Source organism: Pseudopodoces humilis, chromosome 1, assembly GCF_049639895.1.
Source record: "Pseudopodoces humilis isolate 2021_Gansu_Grassland_sample_001 chromosome 1, ASM4963989v1, whole genome shotgun sequence".
NCBI lineage: Eukaryota > Metazoa > Chordata > Aves > Passeriformes > Paridae > Pseudopodoces > Pseudopodoces humilis.
In genome coordinates this window covers 20,299,618-20,327,400 of record NC_142200.1, presented here as the reverse complement: position 1 = coordinate 20,327,400, position 27,783 = coordinate 20,299,618, and the positions used below count along the sequence as shown (strand labels likewise).

The following is a 27,783-nucleotide window of genomic DNA, read 5'->3' as shown; positions in this document are numbered from 1 at the left end:
ATGATCATACTCTGCCCTCCTTAGTTGTGTCAAAACTGAAGAGGGAACTTCTGCTCTCTTTTGCGGTTCTTGGATGTGTCTGGAACATGCTTCTTTTGTCATACCAAATGAAACATGGATGTTCTACAAGTTTACCATTTCTTTGACTTTGCACTGGAGGAAAGACCAGAATGCACCATGGTGTGTGATGCATGCCTGTGTGCAACAAAAGTCCCTTTGCCTAGAATCTTGTTTTAGAATTTGTGTTTCAGCATTTGCAGACTGGAGACAGTTGCCCTAGTCACCTTCTTATCATGCAACTAACAAGGAACTTAATGATAAATATCCTATGGCCTTGAAATGCTGGGAACAAGGGTGGCAGGAGTCTGTCTTGCCTTTTCCAGTTATTTGACTAGTGCTAAAATTTCTGGATACTTTATAATAGCTGTATGGACCAAAGCCTTGTATCCCTTCTCTTGAAGGAACAGTTTGCAGATGATGTGTGCAGAAGTGCTTGGTGCTCTTATCTTACATGTGTAAGAATGAGCAAGCTCAGGCCTGGGCTGAAACCTGGGAATTGGAACCTCTCCCGTTCTGCCTCACACACATTGCCTGTGTGTTCCCGTCTGGCATCCAGCCTCTGCAGGGAGGGGAAAATCCTCCTGCATTGTCAGGAGGTGAAGAAGTCTGCAGGTATATTGATGGAGCAGCTTGATTGTAACTTTTTTTTTTTTTAGGGACAAATTCAATGTAAAAAACCCCCACCAACCCCCCCCACCCCCCCCCCCCCCCCAGTTAAAAAATGGAAATGCCTGGGCTGGGTGCCCACCTTGGTAGTCTAAACAATCTGCTTTGGATTTCAGGATTGAATATCCTGGGCAAGGTAAAAGATGTGGGGCAGGTAGGAAGAGGCTTTCTTTCCCACTGGCGCCAACTCGATCAGGATGTAATACTCAGCTTATGATGGAACAGGATGCAGATGTACTTGATGCAGCATAGCTGCATCAGTCTGCTCTATGTTCAGTGGCAGATGTAGCTGAAAAGCTGAGGGCTGCTTGAGCTTTGCAAATTCAAGAGAAAGCTCTTGAGCATCAAAATTGGTTTTGAGAGACTGGCAGGCAGGACATCTTTCTGAATAAAAAGGAAGCTCTGATCACCAAGCCTTTTACCACTGTTCATGAGTGTGTTAATGGGCCATTCTGATTCATTGTAAACTAATTCAAAAAATGCATCAAGTTGGGTGGGAATTTGCCTGTAGTAGGATTTTATAGCCCCAAGGGCTGGCTGGTGTATGTTCATTATCTTTAATCCGAGCTTGAAAGGCTGGCCCTTTCCATTTAGATGATTGATTGATGTCAAGTACAATGTACTTCTCCAGTTTATATTGTTGTACTGCAGTAACTGAAATGAAACAAAGTTTTAGATATCTTCAAATTTATATACTATGCTTGTGTAGGTTTTATAAAATTCCATAATCTTAATTGTAAAAAAGTTAAAAAAAAATCACTGTAACTACTGTTAATCTGGAAAATTTATGTATGTCTTATGAAAACACACAAATCACTTTGGATGGTATGAACAGGAAAATCTCTTCTAAGTGGTGGGGAGAAAAAAAAAGATTTTGCAAAATAAAGGCCATCGGAAGTGTAGTCTTGACATAAATGCTCCCATGTCAGAGCAATCTAGCTCCTAGCTAGACCATTGCCCAGAAAATATCTTTCATTCTTGCACACTTATTACTGTTTGACATAAAACAATGGAAACATTTTGCATTCATGAGGAACTCAAGTAGTAGCTTTAAAGGAAGCATTTACTTTTTAGACACAAAGAATCCTAAATTCATCAGCTCTTGGTAAAGAGCTGATGAAATGAGGGTGTGCTTTCATCTTGCAGCTCTCAGCTGTGTTCTGGTTAGCATACATCCTGACTCCCAGATGGAGAGGTGGTTGGCCGGGTGAGGAATGGGCACAGCAAGGCTTGCTCTTGTTCTCTGCTCTTTCACAGGTTTTTAGGTGTGACTGAGCCTACAGAGGGTATTTGCTGGTGTTGCTGGTCAGGTTGAGTGGGAGTCTTGCAATCTTGGCCTATCTTTGTTTCTTAAGGTGTGTGGTTCTTGGTGGATGTGGTCACTGATGGATTTGCAGCATTTGATAAGATTCGTAGTTCTATGGATCTGCTAATTGCAGGCTCCAAATTGGCCTTTTCTTTCAGCTGGGATGGTCAGAGCAGCTCTACAGTGGGATTGCTCTTACTCTTAGGTGTCACCCTTTATCTTCCACATGGTCCAGATACCACCAGTCACTCTTCTCCCAGCTCCTCCCCAGCTTCCAGCTGTCATCAGTTGCACAGCTGGAACAGCTGGGGCTGCCCTGACATGGAAGTATGACAGACAAGATCAGGGAAGCTGACCTGTGTAGATTCTCACTTAGGGTGTTGGATTTTCTTGGTGTATATTAAAATACAATGTATTTATCTCCTCTGGTTATGGAGGACTTGCTACCTCTCTGTCACATTTAGCTGCAATCGTCCAAGGAGGTTTAGCAGTTGTGCAAAAAGGAAAGGGGATGTGTGTGCATGCACAAGTCTTATTTCTTCAGAGAAACTCTCCCTCTCATGCAAATGGCCTTATTTAAAGAAAACTTCTCTATTAAGTGAGCCAAATTGTTTTGGCTGACTGCTTTGGCTATAATCTTTGAAATGATTGACTATGTTAAATCATGATAATTAGCTCTGACCATTAACCTCCCACAGAGCTGATTACAGGGATAGGGGTGATGAGGAAGTTTTTTATTTTTCTTAGTGCTATTGTTTCAGTCTGTTTGCAGAGTAAACACAATGAATGTGTCAGTTAATTATGCTACAGACCAGTCTCTCAAGGCAGAGGAGACAGACACTTCTTTTTCAAATGTAAAAATCTGAGTTTTAGAAAAAAACATGCTCTGGGAGAGATGTTGGGAAGGCTCTAGGTCCATGCACCTGTGCCTTTCCAGCCATCCCAACTGTTTACTTACTGAGCTGCTCTTTCTAGAGCATTTATCCCCTTTGCTTTGGCTTCTCCCCAGCACAATCAGATACGCACCTCTGAAAGACTGCACTCTGGTCATTGCTTTAAGATCATCTTGGCTAAGTTAGAGCAGCAGAGGCTGACTCCTCCCCTCCAGCATTTTTACAGACTAGCACAGCCCAAGTTATAGAAGGTGTGTTTTTAAAGGGATCTTGCTGTCTGATTGTAGTGCTCATAAATCAGTTATGACTGTCACACAGGTGTGAGTGCTCCAAGTAACAAAAGGCAGTTATTGGTTTTAAGGGAAGATTGCTACAGGAAGAAGGGTGAGCAGGATTTTTTGCATTGCAATGGGCAGCCGCCCATGCGGTGAAACAACCTGGATTTAGCTGAAGGGGAGCTTTGTTGAAGAAAGGAGAATCCTTTCTTGGAATAATGTCCTCTGAGCCAGGGACAATTGACTACTCCAGAGTGGAAACAGGCCCTCAGCTACCTCTGGCACAAACAGCAGGGCTTTTGCAAATCTGATTTGAGTTGCTAACAATGCGGTATTGAAAAGGCAAGCAGACCTAGCAGCTCTCTCTGTATTTCCTTAGGCTCCTAATTTATGCTCAGTTTCACTTGCTGAAGCAAACCTGTAACAACACAAATGTATACATGAAAACAAGAAGGACGAAAATCTTCAGCAAAAGGCCAGGCAGAAGAGTTCTCAATTAAAAAAAAAAAAAAAAAGGAAGTTTCCAAAAATCCACTTACTTTATATGAAAGGAGAATAGAACCGGTACTGTAGTTGCCTGTATTTTCTGATACAAAGCTATGAAATGCTGTCTTCCCCCACAGAGTTCGTCAAATTGTGTTCTGTGTACCAGATGGGTTCTTTTGTTTTTCATTAAATAAAGAAACTTGTAAACAGTGCTCTGTACCATAGAGATTATAATCTCCACCATCCCCCCTCCTCTTCCTTAAACACTGGAGCATGCACTTTTCAGGTTGGACTTGCACCACACCAGAGTTCTGGCGATGCCCCAGCCTTCTGCTGGTCACTGCGGCTTGGGGGCCAGGCAAGGCATTCTCCCAGCATCCAAGAGCCTTTACTGTGTGGATTCAGTTGTGCTTTTATCAAATCCTGTTTCTGAAAACAAATAAAAGTCTTGTTTGCACAGTTTAAATGCCACTCTCTGTGCAACAGCAGCAGTTGGTTGGGTTAGAGCTGTGGAGCTGGTGCAGGTAAGGCAGATCAGAAAGAGGAGGCTGACTACTAAACTGGCTTATATGTGGAAGATGGCAAAAAGTGTTTTATGAAGATCACCAGGAATACTACTAGTTTTACCAGTTAGGTTGATATTTAGTTATATTGCCATCACCGCAGCTTTCAAATTTGTAAGGTGCAATAGTTTCATTGTCATACTTGTAACTTGAGCCACAATTCTTGACAGTGCTCTTGTAATACCTATGAAGCAGCACACCCCCTCACTCCACTATTTCACAGGCCTAATCTGTTTGTCTACCTTATGTAATAGTCCTGCAACTATTTTTTTTCATATGCAGTTTTTTGTATTGATGAGTTTATTGAACAGTTGGCAAAAGCAGGTGCTATTATCTTCATTTATGTTTCCATTATACTGGAAATTTTGGCCATAGCTGTGGTGCAGCAGCTTCTCATGCAGTATACATGGGCACTGGTCAGTTTGTAGCACTTTCAGGCTGGAGGAAACTGCTTTACTGCAAATGCCACTCACTAATGGTCTTGTGTGTGTTACCACGGGTTTATAACTAGATGAGTAATAAAGTGTGAATTGAGACCAGATATGTTTACTTCTGTTCCATCCACTGGACCTATTGCTCATGTCTGGTTACAGAAAACTTCTGTGAAACTACTGACAAATCACATTCTAAAAGCAGAGAATAGCTTAATTTTAAGGTGTACCCACTTAATAATATTGAACTGTACTCTGTTTGGGTGAACCCTAGATTAGTATTAGATGCTTTTTCTTGTTTTTCATTCATGTCTTATGTTAGTTACATGTTGGATTTTTTTCCTTAATCAAGTGTACATGTAGCAAAAATACTGGGGCAAAATATTGTTATATTGTTGCTTCATTCCTATTCCAAATAGTTTAAAAATAATTTTGTAGCTCTATCCATATATTAGTAAAAATACATTTGAATTAGTATCACAAGATCTGCACGCATTTTTTTTAAGTACTAAAGGTAGCTAATACTGATAAATATTTATGTCGCCAAGTGTAATACAGACATGCTTGCTTGATGTAATCATATAACTTTAATTGAGCTATTTGATGTTCTTTACCATGCCTTGTGAATAAAGTAATCCCTTCTGGATCACAATTTTATTCTTCCTGTCTATGCAGTAACAAGCGACTTGTGGCCTTAGTGCCAAATGACACTTCATTCAACACCAGACGAGCCTACACCAGTGAAGATGAAGCCTGGAAGTCGTATTTGGAGAATCCCCTAACAGCAGCTACCAAGGCTATGATGAGCATAAATGGTGATGAGGACAGTGCTGCTGCTCTTGGCCTATTGTATGACTATTATAAAGTAGGTAATTCTGTCATTATCCTTCCCTGCTGCACTAGCAGGGACCACTCTAAGAGGCATCAAAAGAGCCAGTTTTCAAAGACAGAAGTCACTGCATCTTGTTCTCTCTCTAATGTTTCCGTCATGAACCCATTCCTTTAAAGGAAGCCTGTCTGAAACAGTTTGATGTATTTAATTCTGGAGAGAAAAAAACAATATTGGAATTCCTGTATTAAATTTTCTACGATGTTTTCTTTTTGAGCATAGTGTTTTTCCTCTTCCTTTGCAAGAACAATTGTTGATACTTGAAATATTCTCAAAAAAGTATAAAAAGAGAGGCCTTGTCCATCTGTACATTTGTCTGTTCTTCTGGTTCATTCCACACATGTTTTAGTTTGCTCTTTACCTGGGGTATCTCTCATCTGACAATTTCCCATGTTATTTTTGTTTGTATAATGATTGCAGCAGGCTGTATACAAACAGTGAGGTCTGGCCCTTGCACTTGGAAGTTTGCAGGACAGAAATAGAGCTGGACACAGAGCCAGAGATCTAAGTCAATTTATAGGAAAAGCACTGACACAGTTGCAGTTTGTCATATTCTAAACCCAGGGCTTTACATACAATTTTGGTAACTTTTTTTTTTTTTTAACATATATATTTCATAGTGTTTAAGTAAAGCTATGTCTGAGATTTTTGCTGAAATCAGAGGAGAGTCGTACAGAGTGCATCTCTGTGTAATGTAAAACGTCATTCTGAAACCCATGCTGACCCCTTGGTACCCTGCAAACAGAATCAGTGTTGCCTCCCAAGCACTAGAATATGACATAGTTACAGTGAAAAGAACACTCTCCATACCCTTGAAGTCAGCTATGGCTACCTTGCACAGATGATCTTCTGTGAAAGCCAGTACAGCAATGCTAGGTCCCCTTGTAATTCACGAAGAAGTAACAGGAATGGGAATGAAAAACCTTTGCTTTTAGTATTTATTAGTATAAATGCTTTAAATTAATTGACTCCTCGTTTTAATCTCTGTGACACTGAGTGTTCAGGAGAAGAGGTTGTAGGGAAGATGCCATATACCAACCTTATGGTTAAATATTGTTTTAATTGCTTTGCTGATTATATTTCAAGAGATATGTGTTTATGTGGTGTTGTCAGTTGAGAAAACTGTTGCCAATGTGAAAGAAAAATAGTCCTTTTCTCTGCTTGATGTAGTTACCGCAGTGCCAGAGCCTGAAATTAATATGGATTCATAAAATTCAGGATGTGTATGAGCATCTGGAGTATTGGCTTCTGTCTTAGTAATACTGCTGTATGTAGCAGTTCATTAATCTGATGGATTTTTGTAATAAAAGCAGAAAATAGCCCTTTTCCTTCTGAAAACCATGTTCTAAAAGACATATCTGCTCCTTGTTCCAGGCAGTTGCAAAAGACTTGGGGTTCTGATGGAATAAGGTGGGATTAGCATCTCATAACCATTTCCAGCATTCAGTCATAACTATTTTTGTCTTAAATAGGGAAGAAATGATAACTCTTGTTGATACTCCCAAACACAAACTTAAAACTTAACCCCTGTGCTGTAATGTGGAAGTGTAGTGGACTTCCAGTGCACCAGACTCTTGAATTGTCCTTATTTATAATCTGGCTCATTTGTTCTGACATACAAGATAATACTTTTAAATTACTTTTTCCTGTCAATAGAAATTATTTGAATTTAATTGTTTGTTTTTTTAAACTTTTCTTTTTTCTTGTAGTGATATTCACCTAAACCTAGACCCTCATTCAGAGATAAATAGGTAATCTTAAAAGGGGAATCAACATATGTAAACTGTGGCTTTTATCCCAGTTCAAAAAATAAATGAAAGAGGTTTTTTAACCAGCAAGATGCTTAATAAGGAAAAGAGATGTCCCAAAAAGAAAGAACAGCTCTGAATAGAACTCTGTGACTGTGCTGTTGTAGTTGTTGTTCATGTTATCACTGGCTACTGGAGTGCACTGTAATACTGTTTTTCCTCTAAAGTTGGATATTTTTCTGATGTTTCTTTAAAATATTTAAAAGTAAAAAGCATTGCTTTGGCTCATTCTTAGGTCTATTCTTGCTCTTTAATACTGAGTTAATTGTTGTGATGATGTGGATATGTCTTTTTGTGCAAAAGATAGGAGTTTTAGCTCCCAAATTAATGGCTCATCAAGAAAAGAAAAATATGGTCAAGACAGCAACTTTGCCTTTGGTGATTTCATATGTGTGCTGGTGTCAGAACATTGGTATGTGGGAATACAAATCTTTTAAGTCACTTGGTGTCAATTCTGAGTCTGCCAAGGGGCCAGATTTGACTGGGTTTTTACCTCTTATAGCTGTTGATGCAATCAGCAAAGCAGAAGTTAGTGTTTCTGGTGACATATCAGCATGCCCTGACCTGTCCCCATACTAGGAAAGGAAAAGATCCACAAATTTTCCCTTGGTATGAGTCCTGCACTCTCCAGGCTTCTCTCTAACAGAAGGACTTACCTGGTGCTTATGGTTTAATTGAAAAGCCTTTTTTGTCTGGGCTAAAATGGTCTCAGCACAAAGCTCATCAAAGCATTGTATCTTCTCATCTTGTTTTATTCAGTGAAAAATGTGTGTGTGTTTTTGGAATAATATGAGCTTTGATTTTGAGATAGCATGGCCTAGCTTGATATTCAAAAGATAGGACATAAAGAAAAGTGCTTTGCTCCTATCTGGTATGCCCAAGAACTAGAAAAGAAAACAATTCCTATGTTTTTTCTCTTTGGAAATTTTCTTTCTTTTCACAATCAGTCTCACAAAGAAAAACATCTCCTGGCATCTGTGAACTAGACAACACTGATAGAGTTACATTTTTCTAGTTGTTGCAGTAGAGCAGTCTGAAGCTGCAAATGCCTGACAGTTGCATTTACCTGACCCCATGCCTGGTGTTGTTCTCAGGTTCCCAGAGATAAAAGGCTGTTGTCTGTTAACAAAGTGAGTGATAATCAAGAAGACCAAGATAAAAGGTACAGTATTATTCAAAATCATACACCCAGCTACTAAAAGTGTGGATCAGTTGTGAACTGCAGGAACTGTGAGACCCTGAGGGATTTATGGTTTTATTTCAAAAGTTAAAAGAATATGAAGGCTGTTTTGGGAAGCACATTTTACTCCTTTTTACTTTTTATTGATTAGAAAAAATGGAGAGTATTCTCAAACATTCAGTTTGGAAAGCAGCTGAGAGTTTCACTTTGTGTTTGGTGTTTTAATGCTGCTGTTGAGATTAGTAAAATCAGATTATGTTGATAGTTGGCTATTGGCTGTTTTTTTGTTTTCTTGTTGTAAGGCAAAAAGTGAGTAGTCTGGCCTCAGTAGCCTCATTTATAGAGTTATATTTTACATAACTTAGGATCTGCCCAGCAAATAAAGTAACTCTCTTAAAATCATTTGCTTAGAATGTTTTTCTCACTTCTCTCAGATTTCAGCTTTTCTCTGTAAGCTAAAAGTGACTTGAGTCGAAGGAAGCTGCCTACTGCTTATTAAGACCTGCAGAAAAGAAAGAGTATATATTTTGGTAGAAACAATGAAGTCTTTACATACTGGAAGGTATCTCCATATGAATTTATGTCAGAGATGAGCTACACAATGTTTATTTCAATGTAGCTAATTTGTGACAGCCTTAGATGGTCTCCACTAGCTGTTCATAAGGTAATTGTTTCAATAGGTGGTAGTATAAATTTACTGATTCAAAAGAGGCTATGAAATGGATTTTGGACAGTTTTTCTTCTACAAACACCAGAGAAATTCCTGATGTTCAATTCCTAAACTGAGTATGGTTGACAAAACTGGCCTTCAGTGGAAAGCCAAGAGAGAGGAATGGTAGTGTCAGAGCATTTCTCCTGGGTTGAAAACAAAGCAATATTATTCCTACTAAGAGTCATATGAGTTAACAATTTTATGTCAGTGTAACTACTATCAGCGTATCAGATTGCTTTCAGGCGCAACTGTGGGTAGATGTGGGAATGCTGCTGAGGTTACCTTGCAGCCACTGTAGTTACTGATCTACTCTGCTACAATGGAATTCCTGGGCTTGCTCTTGTAGAATAGCATTGGTACCAGAGTTAAGCAAACAGTAGTGGCCTGGCAACAACCTGAAAGAGCATCCCATCAGTGTATGAATTTTGCTGTTGATATTCTGCCTGTTTTATGTGCAAAATATCTACTGTGAGTAGTCCATGCTCTGCCTTACTCTTTATTCTTATTTTGTGTCTAAAGGCTGTTGTGCTGCTGGATTGATTTTGCATCCCAATTATAAGCTAAAGCAAGAGCAATCCTGGATACCCAGAATTTATTGTGACAAAGCAAATCAAATGTATTATCTTTTCCCATTTGTTATAGAGCTCTGGACTTCTCTGCCTCACAATTTCTTTTGCCTAGTATTTGTTAAGGTGTTACTACTTATGTCAGTGGGTTATCAGAATTGAAAAATCTTCACTGACATCTAAGACCATTAAGCTATTTAAGGAGGAGATTTCCTCTGTCAGGACAGTTAATAACATTTTTTGGTTTTGTCTCACAGAAATTGTCTTAATACCACGGAAGCTCAGAATAACTTAAGTGTGGGAGAGAACCGTGTGCAAGTCCTGAAGACTGTGCCAGTTAACCTTTCTTTGAACCAAGATCCTTTGGAGTCATCCAAAAGGGAATACAGCACAAATGTGTCTGGGAGCTCAACACCCATCACAGGGTCTGCAGTGACTGTGGTTAAAGCAGAGGAATTCACCCCTGTTTTTATGACCCCACAAACACACTATGCAAGAGGAGAAAATGAGGAGCACCGGGGCGTTATCTTTGAACCGTACGAAGTGTCCAGCATTGCTCCCCACACAAATTATCTTAAAGATGATCAGCGCAGTACTCCTGACAGTACCTACAGTGACACCTTCAAAGATGGAGGAACAGAAGTAAGTTTTTCACCTCAAATTAGCATCTAAGAACACAATAAAAAGCTGTAAACAAGATAGGGATATTTGAGCTTGTAAACAAGATAAGAAGATTTGAACTGTCCACAAGAGCCATTAGAAGAACACTGATGCTTGTTTCAACAAATTAATATCTACTCCCTGCTGTGTTCCCATCAGTCTGTGCTCTCATTATAGGGGAGCATCATGAGGCATTTCAGAAGACAATTTAAAAGATGTTTATTGAAAATTCTGAAAAAAATAAATAATTGATTTTTTTTTATCTTTGGGGATATTATGTCAAGTAGAAGATAGTTGTTATTCTTAAAGAAGATTTATTTACCATTAAGAAGATCTGCCTTCAGATCTATTCATAACAGTAAGAAACAGCCACTTTGTAACAGGGAAATTCTAGATGTTCTTTTGAAAATGCAAATGAGTACCAACAGCCTATGCTGCTGGATAAACCCAAGTAATTTATTCAGAAGCTATTTGTTGCACTAAGCTCTATTCTGCAACATAAGCAAGTGAGAAAAAGTAGCAGAGTTAGACTAATAGAGGGGAACAGAATTCAGCGGACAAGAAACAACTGCATGTGTATGTGCAGGAATGAGGAGAAAAAAGGCAAGGAGAGCTCCTTCTAATTATTTTACAGTAATGCTGTGCCAAAGTAATTTTACAGTCACCTTTAGTATGGTGAGTACCTTCTGGCTGCTTTTGCCTGCTGCAGAATAATGCAAACAAGCTGGAATTGTAGAAAGGTAAAGACAATTTAAATCTGACAGTACCTCTGCAAATAATTAGAGATATTAGATGGTAAAACTCCCCAAAGGTTTTTCTCTTCCCAACTCTGCAAAATTTTAAATGTAACAAAAGTACGAGGCAAGCTACATTAAGGCTGAGCTGCCCTGATTGAGTATATGAGAAATTTACTGTATGTTTGTGTACATGTGTTATAGAAAAGTACATTGTCTCCATGAGCAACACAGATCCAGGATGCCTGGAGGTGAAATCCGTTTTCAGATATTGAACACATGTAGGTCAACTAAATTAATAAATAATGAAGAAATCTGGATTCCCATTTTAAAATCAGTAGGATCAAACCTTGGATTAGAGACACTGCTCTGCATTATCAAATAATATTAGTTTGGCTATTTTTACTTGTACTGGTAAATGGCTCTTCTGGAATCATACTCATAGCTTTCCCTGGGGAGCTGTAGCAGAGTAATTCCATTACATTGATTGTTCTGGGACATGCTGCTGAGAGGTTTCCAAACAGTCCATCTGCCCTGTGCAGATAGCTGTCAAATATGCAAACTTGTTAAATTTGGACGTAAAAAGGAACTTTACAACTATATATTTGCTTTGTATCCCAAGTTCTCTGTTACAGTAATATTATTACAATGGTAATATATTGTTACGTTTTTAAAATGACTGATTGATAACAGGGTGCAGTACTTGTTGTCCAGGATTTCTGTGCAGCCTGTAGAGAAAGAATTGGTTCAGATCTGCTTGCCAAAAGTGGATGGAGTGGTTTTCTAAGTGCACTCACTCCTCTCCATCTTCACCTCCCCTATTAATTCTACGAGGGACACTGGAAAATTGACGTTAGGTCCCCAGCCATAGTTTTCAGGGAAGATGTGGGCCACTGTTGGTGGTCTTCTAGCCACAAGTATTCACATGCATGTGGCTTGGGAGCAGGAAGAGCTTTGCCACCCTGCTGAAGCCTCACTCAGCCCTGAGCCTGTCCCATTGTTTTTCTCAACTGCCCAAACCTCAGGCCGTGCTTGGATACTCCTGCACCCACTGTTGCGTAGGCACTGCTGGATGGAGCAGGTGTAGGAAACTATAAGGTAAAATGTCAAAACATACCAGAGGAAATTTAGGCAAAGTCAGAAGTAGGAAGGCAGTTGTTCTTACTAGTTTTCATAAGTGCTTGCAAAGTATTTCCTAAGTACTGGTATAAATGACTGGGTTTGGATTTGCTCTAATACTTACTCAGTTGTCAAACACATTATAAATGCATATTTATAAATGGTTTCAAAACATTTATGGAGTGACTTAGTTGTGTTCCCACTGAAGGAGTGCTGAGTTTTTGATCTACAAAAGTATCCATAGCCACATCTATGGCAGTGGATACTTTGGTCAATTGCTTGCTATGTTCTTCGGATACAATCCTAACAATTATAAATATACTGTTCTCATCTCTTTCATTTTCTTGTTTAGCTGTGCTTAGCATGTTAGTTCTTTATAGTGTAAACAAATTCTTTGAGGTTAGATAAGTAAATTGTGTGTTTTTACAATGTCAAGCTCTAAGCTTCATATAAAATGTGGCTATCATATTAATATCCACTCCAGTTTTTAGGTATTTTGAGTGTTAAATGGTTGATGGTTTCTTTTGAGTTGTCTTTAAATAAATATTGTTACACTTTTGTTGGTATTTGCATTTTGATTTTATCAAACAGTATTTAATTGTCTTATTTTTCAGAAGTATCGGAGTGTGTCAGTGGGGGCTGAAGAATATATTTATGAACAAACAAGGTATGGCATAAGCTTTGTAGTGTGTTGACTGGCATCAGACAGGAATGTATTGAGTAGCTGCCTGTGTCTACTTCCCACCCTTCTTTTCTTCACCCTGGGGTGCCTGCAGGGCTCCCTTGATAATACTGCCAAGCATTAGTCTCCCCTTACTCTCTTGCTCACGTTAGCTCTCGGATCTGGCCAGTTTATAACTTGCTCTGTTACCTTCCCTCAGTATTGCTTTAAACTCATAATTCCTCTGAAGCCTCTGCCCAAGATATGCAAGATTAAAACTATTGAGAGGTTCCCAGGTAAAAGAGTATAGCTTTGACAGCCAGGTCATGAAAAATCTTTTAATGAGGGCAGAATGCACAAGTCAAATGTCCAGGACAGTTGAAATGCTTCAAGAAAAACCTACAAAAATTAAAGTTTGAAAAGAATACTATTCTGCCTAAGCACAGAATATACAGAAGAAATGTGTATGTAGCATGGGAAAACACTGCAGTGTCCCTTTAACTAGTAAAGACTGTAATCACTAAAGTTTTTAACTGATGCTTTATTTCATTCTTGTGAATGGTTCTGTTTATATCTGAGAGATTACTCTTACTTTAGAATCAGGAACATGCTTATGTAGTTTTCGTGGATTAGGCGTATGACTGCGACTATAGTGAAGGTTCATTACAGCTTGATATTTTTTCTGAAGAATGTTAAAACAATCATTAACCGCAGTGAGTCATTAGATAGACGGAAGATATGAAACTGATATTTAGCAAAGGTTGCTCACTACACTGAACATTTGTAAAATTGAATCCCGAAGCATTGTTGTTGTTAACAATTCTCACACATTTAAGTCTTGCATACTACAGCCCAGGTCACATTAAGAATGAAACCTCTGAATGCTCGTTAAGAAAACTCCCAGGAAAGATGTATTTAGTTTGCAGAAGTAAACTGAGTAGAAGGCTCAGAAATGAGAACTTCAGATTGAAAAAGGAAGTGATAAATATCAAAGTAATTGGAAGCCTGCTAGCAGATCTCTTACTGATTACACAGGGGTTTAGTTGAGAGTCATGGTGAGGTTCAGAATAGTGTTATAATAATTTGAGTGAGTGCAGTAAATAATGAAGTTTTAAGAGAGAGAGTAAGCTTCCTGCTATAGGGTATACTTTTCTTGCCAGCTAGAAACAAAAATAAAACTCTCAAGTGGTACTACACAGAGGCTCCAAAATTGGCCAAGTGCAATGTGTCTGGGATTTACACTTTTTGACTGAATCATATGGAATGCCAGGAAACAGAAGACCAGCCCATGGCAGTCTGTAGGCAGTTCTGTTAAGGCACTGTGTCTGACTTTGATCATTCTAAGCCCTTCTCAGCACACATCCTTGTTAGCTCTGCTGTCTGGTGTGTGGTTTTGAGGCACATCTCCCAGGGCACTCAGTGCGTCTGTCAAGAAGTGGTCTTGAGCATGCAACCTGCAGTCCCTTCGTGTGATGCTAAATCAAAGCTGTGCCCTTACCTCTAAGAGGTGGTCCATCTGTAGGACAAGTGGTGCAGCAGGATGGATGCTGGTTCTGCAGCACTGGTGGTATAGCTCTTCCAGCCCACTCAGATAGGTCCACACTTGCCAGTGTTGGCAGTGCCTCTGTTTCCCCTTGCACACAAGACAGCCACAGTAGGGGGGACAGCAGTGCCTTGTGCTGCCTTTGCGCTGTGCAAGAGCCTTCATGGTGGCAGCAGCTGCATTGTGTGGGAGCACCAGTGCTGCCATCAGCGGGTTGGATAGGTATAGATGAGTGTTTTTTACCTTAGTTTTGAGTTGATTTGTAACTTTTAAGCAACTAGAAAAATGACTGGATTTTAATTTGTAAGCTAAGAAGCACTTAGAAGTCTTCTTCATTTGATTGAATGATTGCTGCTAGACTGAATAATTGATACGAAGCTGTCTGAAATTCCTTTTGGATGAAAAGACTGGATCTCTTGGGGTTTTTCTACCGTCTGTTGGAGTGGGGATTTAAATGTAATTATGAATTATGTGTTTTGTTGTGGGTTTTTTTTCCATTGGATAATTAAAATATCTTTTATTTTCCCTTTATATTGCTATGGCAGTACTGTGATGTTTCCGAGTATTTGTTTGAATTAGAAAGTTAAGGATATACTGTTTTTTTTGGACCAATGTATTCCTCCTTTTGGTTCTGCTCTGGCACTGCTTAAATACTTTGCTGAATCAGAATCTTTGTGAAAATGCTTCCACCATATCTCCAGTTCATAAGGACTCTTTGCCTTAAGGTTCCTGTGCAGTTAGAAATTTATTTTTTTTTTGCAAGACCAACATTATTTTGACCTAAGAGAATATGATGAGCTGCAGGCACCATTTTTATTGGATTATGGTTCAAACCCATTATTTGAGGTGGTGGCTGAAGAGGCTCAGTGAGAATTGTTTCCAGCTAACTGTTCACTAGTTAGTGGAGCCTTACATTTTCATGGTTTCAGAAGTGCTTTGAAGTTGGAAAGTTCTTCTGTGAAGGAAGGTCTTTTTGAAATCTAAAATTTCAACACATGAGCTGTTTTTCCCTGATTTTTTTCTAAAGAGAAGTTACTTGATTGAAGATAAAGCTAAATGTAGGCACTTCATCCACTCTGACTAATTTTGAAAAGAAAGCTTCTAAAAACCTTGATTTGCATGTTGTCTTTTTAACAAAAGAACTTACTGTCCCTTCTCTTTTTATTCCTTCTTTGAACTGTGCTGAAAGTAGCAGTTGGACTTTCCATTCTCTGTGTCCATCTTTTGCAACATGTTTTATTCTGCTTGGGTTTTTTGAAAAGTTATTTATTTCTTTATTTATCTTTATTTATTTATCTTTCTACAACACTTCTAAGTTTAAATGTATGTGGAGTTGATTACATCCTGCAAATCATACAGAATACCCTCTTGGTAAATCTCATTGTGAGGTGCACAGCCTCATAACTCATAATGGTTCCTTTCAGAGAAAGTACAGATTCTAGCCTTTGATCCAAGAAACTTACAGTCCAGATAGTTTTACAGTTTTTTTGCGGGATCTGATGAAGTCGAAAAAAGAAAATTGCAATTTTAAATTGCCATGTGACATTTGCCTGGAATTTTGTCATTAGCTTCTTATGCCTTATACAATGCAATAATTACATAATAAAAGAGAAAAGGAGAAAGTGATGTGGATTTTGTGGGTGTTTCTCTCCTTGTCTTTTCAGCAGCACTTTTCAGTATACACTAGAAGCTACCAAGTCTCTGCGTCAAAAGCAAGGGGAAGGACCCATGACCTACTTGAACAAAGGACAATTCTACGCCATCACCCTGAGTGAGACGGGTGACAACAAGTGCTTCCGGCATCCCATCAGCAAAGTCAGGGTATAGTCCCATTTCTTTCCTAGGTGGGAATGGAGCTCTGCAGATAGATATGGTTGTGGTTGATTGGCTTTTAATTTTATTTTGTTTTCTTGGGGGAAGGACAGAACAAGCTTATTCTCATGCTCAATGTAAAGGTGTGAGAGCACCCTATTGATGGTGGTAACAAATGTTTTGCTGTCCAGTTTTTTCAGACTGTCATCTTATGCATTAATGATAGCCTCAGTTTATGGTTTGGCAGAATGGTGATTACACAGATACTACACTTAACACTGGTGAACTTATTGCCATGATTAAAGCAAAGAAGTCCAAGATCTGCTTCATCTACTCTGTATTCCATCTTCACTCACTGGTGCACTACATCAGCTGCTTTCCAGTACATTTCAGAGAAAACATGAAGAGTTGAATCCGTCCTTTGTGACATAAATTTTAAGTAGTTTTCATTGTATAACTGTGAGCTTTCACTTGATATTCATCCAGAAATGTAACAATGAATGATTTGCATCTTAGATTCTATGCATAGAACTGTAGTTTATGTATTCAGCAACATCTACCTGGTGAATGGGCCTCCTGATTTCCTTGGTAATGTTTTTGAGTTAACAAATCCTAACCTAGTAACCTTGAAATGAACAATGAGCCCTGTAAATTTTACCCTGAAGCTGGCAGGGCTGCATATGTATGAGGCTGCAAAAATGTTTCCATCCAAATACATGAAGCACTCTGAAAATGTTGTGACTAGTCAAAGGAACCAATGAAAGTCAATGTGAGCAGTGAAGCAGACAACAAACCTATATGTTTCTATCATACATGAAGTTTAGAGAGATTCTTCCTAAACAGAGGCAATGATTTGGAAACCTCAATTAGCAGTTAATTTTTAGCCTGGTTTCCTTAGGACATGAGGCTGTTGGCTGAATCTGATGTAAGACGTCTCTGTTGCTGTACAATCTCTTTCCCTGCCACCCATTCCTTCCCATTTTGTGGTTCCAGCTCTAGCACTTGTAGAGCTGAAACAGGAGTCAGGAAGTCACTGTTCTGACTGAAAACCAGTCCACATATGCCTGGTTCTGTGCACTGCCACATGAGTTTTGAAGCTGTGGCAGCAGAAAGGTGGAAATTATAAAGGAGAGGTGAGACCACATCCTTCTGGAGGATGTAGTTGACAGAAAGTTGTAAAACCATGTGCAACTTTCACAATCATGTTAAAATATCTGTTTTCCAGAGCCCTACTCAAGGGCCCTGTTGAACTTACTGACAGTTCTATCCAAAGCTAACAGAGGGGCAAGAGGTTTTGAAGGTATTAAACCTATACAAGTTCCCTGTAAGTGGTTCATAAAAACATTAGCAGTGCCCTTGGTGGTCTGCATGGCCAGTCCTGGTTAGTGCATCAGCTGGCTAGCTGCACACACCTGATGTTCAGCCAATATGTAGAGGCATAACCCAGGACTCCTCCATGGTGTGTACTGCCTTGTGCCCATGGAGAGGCTAGATAGACATGGAAGATGTGGTGATAGTGTTCAGATTTTATTGGTGGAATGCAGAAGGTCACAGAGTACATGAAGAGTTATGGTAGTGGCTGTCTGGGGGGGACACAGATGATGAATCAATTGTGATACACCTCCTCGGCTTATAAAGCAGCTTGATAGTGATATTTTTTTTTGTGCTTAGTGTGTCTCAGGGTGAAAGTAAAACAGGATATTTAAAAGAGACGTTTTTGTTCTCTGTGATTTATTTTCACTTAATTTTAATTTGTATGATCATTCTTTCATTGTTTTGTGTTGTTTTGCTTGCCTGCAGCAGGGCTTTTTCCAAAAGCCTATATTGCTTGTGTAAAATTTTGCATAAAAATTCAATCTGTTTCCTTTGAATCACAGTTTAATAGAGCAAATTCAGAACATGAATTGGAAATATCAGCAAAATTCAGTAAATAGTTACACTGAATTTGTCATTAAACATATATATGCAAGAGTTCTGCTCCCAAAAAGGGTATTTGTACTGTGTGTACTAAATTGAAAGTATCTTACCTTTAGCCAGTGAAGCTTTTTAAAACTAAGAATATGATAAAGTTTTATTTGGAGTATCAAGAACATAATCTTGGGCCTTGCATTATTTTACAACTACATTTCTTCTGTCTTTTGAGTTGTTAAGTACATTGTAATATTGGACTGATTAAAACTCAATCTTCTACAACCAAACTACTGGGAGAGGGTGGTGGCTGGATTGGAATTAGAGGCATATGGAAATCTTGTCTTCCTGACTATTAATTATTTTAACTAATTTGACTCTGGTGTTGTTTTTCATAGAGTGTGGTCATGGTTGTTTTCAGTGAGGATAAAAACAGAGATGAACAGCTGAAATATTGGAAGTACTGGCATTCCCGGCAGCACACAGCTAAACAGAGAGTCCTTGACATTGGTGAGTGTAAGATCTGCAGATGTTTCAGGGAGGATTTCAGATGTAGAAAGCTCTGGTGCCTTGCACAGGAATATGGTGGAATATCTTGGCAATGGCTTTGTGGCTTGTACCACAGTTTTTAGCAATGGCTCATTCCTGTTAGGACTGTGGGGTCTGTGGAGCTGGATAGGGACCATGCAGAAGGAATGTTTTTTGATATTTACACAGAAGAGCTGCCCCTTGCATGTGTGTTTAGTGGGGTACCACCTTCTGCAGCTGGAAAATCAAGGTCTGCACCTCCTCAGGTATGGCAGAGTGCCTGTTCCTTTTATTTTTTCAAAGGGTGATCTCATCTTTGATCCAGCAACAGTTATGCTAGCTAATTGATGTGGAATTGCAGCCTGAGAGTGCAGATGTCATCATTGCGGTGACTGCAAAGGAGTGTGCAGGATTCCTACACCCATAGAGTTCGAGTCTTGTCGGTGTCAGCAGTGAGGGAGAAGCAAACTTTGGTGTGCTATCCTGAGAGACCTGTTTACCATTCATCCCATCTAAAGTATTTACAAGCCCATTTCAGCCTCAGCTGTCCTATCCACATGCTTGGGAGATTTTAGCAGGGGAAGAGCACGTACTTGCTGCCAAGGAGCCTGAAGTTGTCAGTGGCAGTGTCTAGACATCAAGCGCTTCTCCCCTCCCACGTGCAGTTTACACATGCAGCCATCTGCACGGATTCCAGTCAAAGGAGTCGGCAAGACCAAAGCAGACAAACTCTATCTTGTTTTGACCGCCTGAGGGAACCAAACCATTGAATGGCAGGAATGAGAGGGGGCAGAGAGGGGGGCTAAACCAAAGTAGGGTTACTTGAAGAGAACATTCGGAGACTTCAGGGGGCGATTGAACTGGGTCATCAGAGAAACTGTCCCCTCACTTCAGTGCCTGTAGATTTTCAAATGCTACAGTTTCCACTGAGACCTGGTGTTATTTAAGGTCAAGTATATTTTGTCCAAGCAGCTCTTACAGAATCTCCTCTCTACCTCTTGTCTTATCATCATTATTCTGGCTGAATTATTTCATTAACTTCTTTCTTTCCTCCCTTTCCCCCATTTTCTCTTCTTGCCTGTTGGGGTATCTAATGCAGTAAAACCACAACCCCAGACCAAATGACTTTTATCATGACACATTAAAAGAAGAAATAGGCCACGTCACAGCTCTTTCTGAAGGCTGCCTGGTTTTTTGTGCTAGTCCCTACAAGCTTGTGGTGGTAATGATCATACCTTTGAAAAGTATGTGCTGAGCAGCTCTCTCCACTGTAGTGCCAACACCCTCTGACTTCACTGCACTTGTGTCCTGGCACATTTCAGTTGCCTTACTCCAGCAAGTTAACTTATGATACATATTCTGTAAAATAGTGCTCTGCAGAGTAAGTACTGTGCATGAGCTGTGTGTTTACCTTTGTTAAAGTGAATGTCTTTTAATTTTCCATTAGTTTGAGGTGAAATAGCTCTGCTCTGACTTTTGAAGCACTCTGGCGCATATTCTTTATTTGGACTGCAAACATGAGCAAAGCACAGTGTAGTAAGACTTACTGATATAGCCCTTCTTGTCAGATATAAGAGCTGTAAGAATATGGTTCAGCTCAGTTTTCAGAAAAAAAAAGACCTAAATGTTGCTCAGTAGTGTTTTCTTGTGAACAACTGAAATATAGCCTTAGCTCTTATAAGTATGGTATTCCTGAAATACATTTGATTTTCTTTGGCACTTGCATTATGGCTAACTGGTTTATTAGGCCAGAATGGCTCCCAATTATTTTTCCCATGCAAGTATCAAGCTGCATTTAGCAAAATCTTCTAGTTTTATCATCAAATGATTTTACTGAGCAACTTAATCCAGATTTGAAGTTGGCCCTGCTTGAACCAGATAACCTCCAGGGGTCCCTTCCATGCAAAATTATATCAAATGGCTCTATGAAGATTTCCCTTTACATTAAAAATCCAGATCCCTGAAGGGATCCTCTAAATACTGAGTTAATGTCCAGGCCCTGTATAGTTAACAAAGAAAATTAAGTGTCCATAACTCTGTATCACCTGTTCCATAGATGTTACTCTTAGTTTAATTTGATGTTTGTAGCATGCTTAACTTCTGTGAATCCTTTTTAGTTGTTTATGAATGCACTTTCAATGTAGAGCATGATGTGGTCCTTAGCAGGCAGAGGATCAAATTGATTTGGGATGCTCTAGTTCTGGGTTCCAGCTGTTCAGATCTCAGGCAGGCAGGGAGAATATGCTTGTGCTGCTTTCCATAGTGGCAGGGATCTGTCTGTCTGCTTTCTGGCCTGCAGTTATATTCTGGACATCTGAGGAAATAATGGCTTGCTCCTTCACTCCAGACACACAGGGGCCACTGCTTTAATTTGTTTTGTGTACTGGCTGGTGCACCTTCTGGGAGGAAGGATGATTCAATGGATTAGGTGCAGTGACAGGCCTGAAGAAGCATTGATATTAATAAGATAAGCATGTACTTACATATATTCAAGTCCTTAGTGCTTGAGGAATAAACCTGAGGGCTTGACACTTATTAAGGAAGAAGGCAAGGTATTTTCCAAAATTTAGGCTATGCACTGTAATGGATTTTTCTGAAGAAGTAAGGTGCATGTTTACTTTTTTTTTTATGAGGAATAAGGGCAGCAGGGGGAAAACAGGTGTATTTTCACAGTGCTGTGACTTTGCATCACTAGCTTTTTATTTTTACATAATGTTAAATAAATAATACAATACTTAATTGCACCTGATATTGATTATTTAGAACAAGTACAGTAATTTGACATACTGGAATGGGTTCAAATATGAGGAGTGTGTGTGGAAGTTTTGTGTCCAAAGAAACTTGCCCTTGTTTTTTTTTCAGGATAGTTTGTATTATTTATGTGCACAATACAAAAGTAGGCAATGACATGCAATGAATCAGTAATGTTTTAACTTTAAAAATTTGTCGTTGCTTAATATGCAATTTATGTAACAAAGGAAGAAATAATTCCTGTGAGGTATTTTTTGCATATTCAACAACCCTGATTTTCTGGTAACTCAAAGCAGTAGAAGAGGAAAAGTTGTAGTCAGTCTTAACAGCTTTCAAATATTCTGAGGTGTAAATGCTTTCTTAGTCAACTGAGGATCCTTCTTTAATTGCCTGTAAATTGAGGGGAATAGGATGCTCTGTTTTTTAGCAGTGTCACATAGACACTCCATGAGATTTGTGTATAGCAATTAAAGGGGAGGCATGTGTTGAGAGAAGGGGAGGGTTGATGGGATGTGAGGTTCTGATAGCCTTTTAAGACAAGAAAACATGTGTCTTTAAGAGACATCTTGTTCATGTCTTTCCAAAGTGCACCTACACAGCTCGCCCATATGCAGCAGTCAGTTGCACGAGGCACTTTCTGGTGAATCATAAATTTAAGAGGTGGGTGGATGTGTGCATATGCATATTAAACTACTTATGTGTCTTCTAAGTCCTCTCACTTGCATCCCCACACTGAATTTAGATAGTGAAGCCAATGACTTCAGTTAGAAAGGAGATCTGAGTTCAAGGTGGGGATGAAAAGCCTGCCTGTCCTCTCAAACATTTTGTTAATTTGCTGCATCATCAAATATCTCATGCTGTTCCTATAGTTTGAACAGTGAATTTTTTACTGTTACCAAAATCATTCATGTGTCCCAGCGACACAATTTTATTTGCCCAGTGAGGTGCCAGAGTTCTTGTGTTTCAAATGAGAGAAAAGTATGCTGATTTCCTGTCTCAAATGTGAAATCATTCTTCTTGTAGCAATGGCTTTTGTTATACATTATTTTAAAGTAGTTATTACTTAGAAATTATTTTTAGAGACCAACAGTTTAGACAAAGGGAATGAATATTGAAACCATTTACCAATGGTTTCATACCACAATATAAAAACATCCTCTTTCTATAATTGATTACAAAGCTAAGAATCAGCATGCTTCTGAAGCAGCGATTTGGGCAAACTTTAGATCAGGAGTGTAATCTCAGCCCTCTGGCACTGAGTCCAATTACAGCCCTCGAGGGATTCTTAGGAAATGTTTGTCCCAGAGAGAGTTATTCCATTAGTGTGAATGATCTGGAAGTTCCTTTAATCAAGCAGATATTACTCTCTTAATCTGCCATCAAAAAGCAGAAAATGTGTTAAACTGTCCAGCAATGAGAGAGAAAAGCGGTGCTTGTTCCTATTTTAAATTATAAGACTTGGGAGTTGTCTGTTTTACATAGTTTTCCATCCTTACTGTTTTTGGGGGAGGGTTAATCAACTTTGAAGTCTTCCTCCCTTTTGATTTTCGTTTTGATTTTCGTTCCTTCCAAAATGCTAGTTTATTGGTGATAATAATAACAGCACATGGGGAAGAAATGAGAAAGTGCGGATTTTGTAGCCAAACAAATTAAAAATATATTTTGTTTGTTTTCTGTTTTAGTAGTGTACATACTTTGGAAAAAGGACCTTTGTGGGGGGTATTTTGTTGGTTTAGATTTTTTGTGGGCGTGGTGGTTTTTGATTTTGTTTTTAATATTATATAAATATTAATCCAGCATCCAGTGCAGTAATTCCTGGGAAAGTTGAAATGCACATTGATGATTTCCCCCAGTCATAGCTCTTAGACTTTTAGAAAGCTTCTTTAGGATTAACCATGTTTTTTCTTAATATCAAGGTTTGAACAATCCATTTAAATGCTTCAGTAGTTTTCAGTTAATTTTCCAGTTTTGGCCATTACTTGGCCAAGCTAATGAATGCACTGACTTATTGCCAGTAGAGTCACACTTACTCCTTTTTGAGAGCCTACAATATTTTGCAAGAACATTATCTAGTGATATACTATGCATAAGACTCAGGTTGCATTATATTGCCTCTTTGCAATTAAGATTATTCATAATTAATCATAAACAATTCAAGAGGTAGTTTTGATGCACTAGACAACCCAGCTTAAGAAGCAAAGTAGTACTATGAGTTGTAAAACAGAAAGTTCAATTTTTTTCCATGACTCTTGTTTTTTTCTTACAGCTGATTACAAGGAAAGTTTTAATACCATTGGGAATATCGAAGAAATTGCATTCAATGCTGTGTCCTTTACCTGGGATGTCAATGAGGAGGCAAAGGTGAGGAAAAGCCTGGCATTCCTTTATAAGTACCATCCATCGTTAGGCACTGTTCCACTTCTTTCTGACAAATAAGAGGGCTTGTTGGTAGGTGCCCAGCCTGAGAAACAGTAACAGATTTTTTCCTATTTGCAAAGCCAGGTGTAAGACATAAGCTGAGTGTTTTCTTTCTCTAAATTATCAACTTTCTTTCTACACTATAAACATCTCCAATAATCAGTATTCTGTAAATTAGACTATGCCATCCCTTGTGGTGTTGGTGCCATTATTTTTTATATTGTTACACAGACTGTCTTTGCAATTGGGAATGAACATATTTTTGAGGTCTGAGGTTTTTTTTTTTTTAAATGGTCAAGTACCCTCAGGCATGGGGTTTTTTATTCAGGAATGTGACTGTTAAGTGGACCTATAAACCAGAACATCAGAACACCTTAACTAGTTTCTTTCAGATAAGGTTGTACAAAGGCTGTTGGAGTGCTTCAGCTGCATGGACTAGTGTGGGAGAAATGAAAAACTGCCGGTAATTATAAGAAGAAGTTGGCCCCCGGAAAGCAAACAACAAGGGAAATAGGCTGTGTAAAATGAATGAGTGGGGGTAATGCAGTACTCTTGGGGATGTGGAGTTAATAAACAGCAAACACTGAGCTCAGCAAACTCCTGATACTGTTTTCACGTTGAATACAAAATGTCCAATGTTCAAGTAAAGCTATGAATCTTGCAAATACAAAGACATCTTCATGCACAATTGCCCACTGCATTTCTAGCAGCATTAGGGAGATTGCATCCTCAGACTGAGTCCTCTGAGAACTTGTATTGAATACTGAGTGGTAGCATTAACACTCACTGTCCTGACTCGCTGACTGAAGGTGCTGACTGTTTATAGTAACAGGGATTTTCATCTCTCATGAACATCTTAAAAGAAATGACAATAGTTCTAAAAATCACCCAGCTCTTTCAAAAGCAGGCCTTTGTAAACAGAGTTGTACTTAGTCCAGTTGCTAATGGTGCTGTATTTACTCATGTAGTGATTACATTTTCACCGCCCCAGATATTTCCCTATTATGTGTTTTCATTTCAAAATACAGCTGTAGATTGTCCTCTGCAGTCACAACAGGTGACTGCTGTGTGTGTGTGATCACTGTGCAAGCAAATACCAACACAGCAGTCTTTCTTAAGGACCTTTAAAGAATCACTGCCAGAGCTAGAACATGGCAGTCTTGTTCCAGGGCTGGCAGTTCTCTAAGACATTTGCATTTGCAGCTCCAAGCCAGACTTAGCAAGACACCCATGTTGATCTAGGAACAAGGAAGTCATATCCACTAATGTCAAGTATTAACCTCAGACATTTTGTTTTAAGCTCACACCATTCACCTGGCTCTTGCCTTAGGTGCCAGAACATTAAGAATACAACTTTTGCAATGATCACTGGAAATAAAACAAGCTAAGATTTTAAAATAAAGACTCTTACTGGGTTAAAAAAGTGTAGGAGTGAAATTTAAGTTGCTTGTATTTCTTCAGGAAATGGTTATTAAATTGCAAATTAGCTTATGCATATTTATTTGGGGGTATTAAATATCTCATCTCTTAGGAGCTTGAAAATGGATTGATAAAAGAGGATTCATAACATGCTTTAGTGTTTGGCTATCAAGTGTAAATCTGATTGCACGTGACAGCTCATCACCTTGTCTGCACTAAAGTGTTTCCCGCCCCACACACATGTATGTGTACATGCTTGCTCCTGTTGGAAAGTGTAATACAGTAACTGGTTGCGCTGGATCTGGGGATTCCCATAGGATGCCCCTGCGGTGTTGGAAAGCTGTGGGTTCTGAGGCATGTCACTGAAGGCTGTTTATTTCTCCAGCAATTACCTCATCCATGGGAGATGAAGAATTTCAAGGCATAATTACAGACTCCCTTTTCCTAAGCTTTTTGAATGATGATCTTTCAACTGGCTCCATTGTTTCTGTTCAGTATTGTTTTCTATTTTCACCACAATTTCAAGATTAAAACTTAACCCCCTCAGAGGCACAAAAGCTTTTTTTTCCCCCAAGTCAGACAGAAGTGGCACACAACAGTTCTTTTCAGGGCCTCTGAAATGGGATGTGATGAAGCACTCTAGTGGCCCTGGAAGAAGCAAAGAAAACAAACTTCTTGCTCCAAGTGCACTGTGGAGTGATGTGGAAAATCAAACAGAAGCAGTAGAAGTCACCTAACCAAATATACCTCTCTCTCTCCTGGGAAACTAAATCCCACATTTAGAAGACCTGTCCTGAGCATCAGCTTTCTCACTTTCCTACTCCACTTGGATGGCAGCTAATTTAAAGCCGTATTTCTTCTCATTTGAAGTCAGACTTTTCCTCACACAAAGGCTGAGCAGGCCTTCCCCTCGAAGCCCTTTAGGATGAGAGGGTATAGGAGAAGGGGTGTGGCAGCCAGGATCTGCCAGCTACAGTAAGCCTGATGATAAGGGTTGGTTAGGCAGCATTTCTTGTGGGTCTTAGTGGAATAAACAGGAATCCAGAGGGTACAGGCAGAGGTCTCTCTCTGTTGTCCCAGTAATGTCAGTGGAACTGGGCTGTTGGCTCCAGTTCACCATGCTTGGTGCATGATCTTTCAACTGCTGCTTGGCAGAACAAATCATGTACAGTGCATGTCAAGATGTGGAATAATCACACTATTGCTTTCTGTGGACTAAGGAAACAGCACCAAAGTCAGAAACATGTCTCTGCTAGTGTTTCCTCTGCTGTGCCTGGTTGACAGCAGCAGTCCCCTTGCCTTCTGGCAGAGAAGAGTTAGTCCTGGCACATCCTTACCATTTTCTAGAACAACATCCTTTTCTGCTGGGGCTGTTATCTAGAGGTCACTTGTGGGGCTTGTGGTTCAGAGCAGGATCCAGGGAAATGAGGGGAAGGCTCTATAGCCATGTCAAACTCAGTGCTTTCTTAAGATAAAATACTGCTGTAAGGGAGCAGGGGTAAGAAGAGAAGAACAGTTTGTACAATCCATCTCTGTTTCCCTCCCATATTTAATTCTGTTATAAATATGAAGCATTTATGGGTAAGGTGATTTGTTGTCTCCCTTTGGTTGAACCCAAATGCTATGTTTGGTATTTTTAAAGGAGGTATTTTAAAAAAAGATGAGAAAACAAACAACAACAAGAACTAGCTGACTTTTTACCTGTCTTTTAAAAGTGTCTTTATAATGTGCTAGAAGCTATGTAGTTTCCTTGCTGCTGCCCTATAGAAGATTTTGCTGCCGCATCTGGCCAGTTGACAAAGTTGTAGTGGAGGCTCTAGAGCAAAGCTCAACTTCATTTCTGATAGACATTCATCTGTCTGCTTGCAGTGTTAGCACTGACAGAAGTTAGTTTGCAAGAAAGATGATTAAAGAGGCATAGTTCTCTTGGTCAAAGGATATATTTGTCATCAACCATACCAGCTCCTTGAAGTATGTCTTCTCTCTGATAGGTACCTGGTGCATTTAAATTGTCTATGATAGTGTTACTTCTGAAACAACTAATTGTATATTTCTATGGAAAGTACTTTTTAACCTTAAAATCAAATATATGATTTCAATGAACAATTGCTAACAAACAAAGTCACCTTAAAGAGACAAAAAGTGTTCAGTGATATCGAGAGATTACAGATTTCTGCTAAGCACTGCAACTTGGACATGCAATAAACAGACATGTTTGTGGCTGTGTTACTCAGGCTGGTGCTGGCAGATGAGTGAGATGATTTCACTGAGTGCAGGACTTGTGTGCTGAGCAGTTGTTGTGTGTACTTGCGTGCAGTCATTGTCCTGCTTTATTTAACCAAAATGTAGATCTTTAATCCAAAGTATGCTGAAGCCTCTGGGAACCTTTCCAGTT

General features: G+C 39.2%; 1 protein-coding gene across 3 annotated transcripts in view; it reads left to right on the top strand.

The window, feature by feature from the left end:
- The window catches only part of GRHL2 (grainyhead like transcription factor 2), a 68,928-nt gene that overhangs the window by 10,660 nt on the left and 30,485 nt on the right, over positions 1–27,783 (top strand). For 2 of the 3 annotated variants that reach the window (XM_088060726.1, XM_088060721.1), the window contains exons 2-8: positions 5,356–5,545; positions 8,472–8,539; positions 10,093–10,477; positions 12,963–13,015; positions 16,217–16,373; positions 18,671–18,782; positions 23,818–23,912. In XM_088060726.1, the coding sequence (XP_087916852.1) occupies positions 5,356–5,545; positions 8,472–8,539; positions 10,093–10,477; positions 12,963–13,015; positions 16,217–16,373; positions 18,671–18,782; positions 23,818–23,912 (1,060 nt within the window). The remainder of the gene's footprint in view (positions 1–5,355; positions 5,546–8,471; positions 8,540–10,092; positions 10,478–12,962; positions 13,016–16,216; positions 16,374–18,670; positions 18,783–23,817; positions 23,913–27,783) is intronic. The other variant, XM_088060731.1, reaches the window with a different exon arrangement.